The following is a 2,159-nucleotide window of genomic DNA, read 5'->3' on the forward strand; positions in this document are numbered from 1 at the left end:
AGCCCAGCACCGCTGTCGCAGCCCTCCAGGGGACATCCATCTCTTCCTTGCCTTCCTCCTGTAGCTGGTTTGCAGATTCATCAGGTGCATTTGGCATGAAGAGACCACTTTCATGGCCACTGGGCGCACGGCAAACTCAATGCCCAGACCAGCGCTGCCCTGCTGGATTTGCTTGTGGAGAACGGTGTCTACAAAGAGAAGCAAGTAAGCAGCCTGTGGCCAGGGCTCCAGTGCCCCAGGGATGCTGTGGCCCCTCACGCCGGCTGCGCTGGGCCCCCTCAGCCTTTGAGACCAGCAGAGTGTGATGGCAAGGGGAGCACTTCTTGGGGGAAGCTGGGCAAGTTGCTGGCTCTGGCAGCTCTCCAACTGTTCCCGGTGTCCCCTCCAGGTGCCGGCCATAGTCAGGTGCATCCACCAGTGGCTCACATGCAATGTGTCTGCTGAGCACAGGCTGGACAAGACTCTTGTCCTGCTGACACAGGCACACCCTGTGGATGTTGCAGTGACCCTGCTGCGCTCTGCCCCAGCCTGTGACAGGTATGGGGCCCACCTGCCTTGAGGGCTCCCCTGCCTTTAGACCCCATCCCCCTGCACAACCTGTCCCAAATGGTGTGCCAGAGAGATGGAGACTTCCAGGACACTCCAGCTCCTCTCTTTGCCAGCTTTGGCATGTCAGCCCCCAATCCTGAGGGCAGCCTGCCTCCCTGCCCCACAAGGCATCATGGCTCTGTCACCTGGGCCCTGCAGATGCCCAGGCCACAGCGCTGTGTCCCAGACGTCCCTGAGCCAGAGTTCTGACTCCACAGAGCTGCTCGCACCATGTGGAGGACGCTCATCTCCTCCAGAGGGACTAAGGAGCTGGTGCTGCAGATCCTCTTCCGTGCTCTGGAATTCTGGCCAGCGCACAGGACACGCACCTCTGATGGGGATGAGAGCGATGTCTTTGCCCTGGCTGTGAGTTTATTGAGCTGGCCTCTGCTCACCCCCAGCTTGCCTCTGGGATACCTTTTCATCCTCCCCCACCACTGCTTCTCCCTGCCCCAGGCACTGGGCTGCGACCCTGGCTTAGGGGCAAGTTCAGGGCCACCAGGCCGGGGGATCCCCCTGTGTCTCCCCTGGCCTCTCCCTGCCACGCTGGGGCCCTACCACATGGACATCTGGGCCCTGACAGCTGTCTCTGGGTGCTTTGTCTTTGGCAGGCAACTGTGGCACTCTGGGAGATCCTCCAGCTGCCCTGGTGCCCAGGGGCAGTGAAGACCAATTTGCCCCGCCTCCTTCTGACTCTGCTCTTCCAAGTTTTCATCAGCACAGAGGAGATGTCAGAGGAGGTCGAGACCTTCTGGGGGCGATGCCGGGAGCAGCGCAGCCTTCCCCCCAACCCCAACAGGTGCTCCATCCCAGTCCTCTCTCCCTGCCACGCCCTCGGGGCTGGGGCCGGGGCTCTGCGCCTGACCTGGGCTGTGCTCTGCACACAGGTTTGCAGTGCAGACCGTCAAAGCCCTGCTGCGCCAGCTGCTGGATGAGGACGTGGTGATGGTGATCCATCGCAAGTGTGGCTGGGACATGCTCCTCAAGGCTGACACCCACCACTATGCAGTGGGTCTGCTGGCCAGGTGAGAGCCCTTTCTCCCCACTGCCCCTGGCATTTCTGCCCTGTGCACAGGCCACCCCACACAGTGCCCGTGCTGCTGGGCCAGGGATGGCTGAGCAGAGTGGCAAAGGCGGAGAGGGGTGGCTGCACAGGAGGAGCCACCTCCCAAAGCGCCCGTGTGCCCTCCCGGGCTGGTGGCCAAAGACCAGGCCTCTGTGAGTCAGTCCCAGGAGAGCTTTGCCCACCTGACTCAGGGTCTCTGGTGCCTTTATTCCCCCTTGCAGGGAGCTCTGCCGTGTCTCCCGGTCCTTCTGCCGCAGCATCGCAGTCAGCCTGCTCCCGCGGCTCAGCAGGGAAGAGCCCCTGTGGGAACTGCCTGCCCTGGCATTCCTGGTGGAGGTGAGCCTGATGGCGAGCTGCCTCCCCCTCTCTGCCCTCACACAGCCGCAGCCGCCTGGGACGGTGCCTGCACCCTGTGCTGCTGCCTGGGCCCAGCCCCGGGCAGGTCCGGGCTCCTGCCGGCCGGGCACCCCGTCACTGCTCCCTGCCTTTCAGGTGCTGCACTGCC

At 63.4% G+C, this 2,159-nt stretch overlaps 1 protein-coding gene across 1 annotated transcript; it reads left to right on the plus strand.

Annotated features, from left to right (window-relative positions):
- Window positions 1-101: 101 nt before the first annotated feature.
- On the plus strand, window positions 102-1,617 carry LOC113980345 (the record flags this gene model as incomplete). The annotated part of the gene is made up of 5 exons (XM_027707569.1): window positions 102-204; window positions 389-537; window positions 807-954; window positions 1,200-1,387; window positions 1,476-1,617. Coding segments are annotated over 5 exons (730 nt in total), but the record flags the coding sequence as incomplete, so codon positions are not given.
- Between the last annotated feature and the right edge of the window lie 542 nt (window positions 1,618-2,159).

This window comes from Neopelma chrysocephalum, unplaced genomic scaffold (assembly GCF_003984885.1).
Source record: "Neopelma chrysocephalum unplaced genomic scaffold, ASM398488v2 Primary Assembly neopelma1_93777, whole genome shotgun sequence".
In the NCBI taxonomy this organism is placed as follows: domain Eukaryota; kingdom Metazoa; phylum Chordata; class Aves; order Passeriformes; family Pipridae; genus Neopelma; species Neopelma chrysocephalum.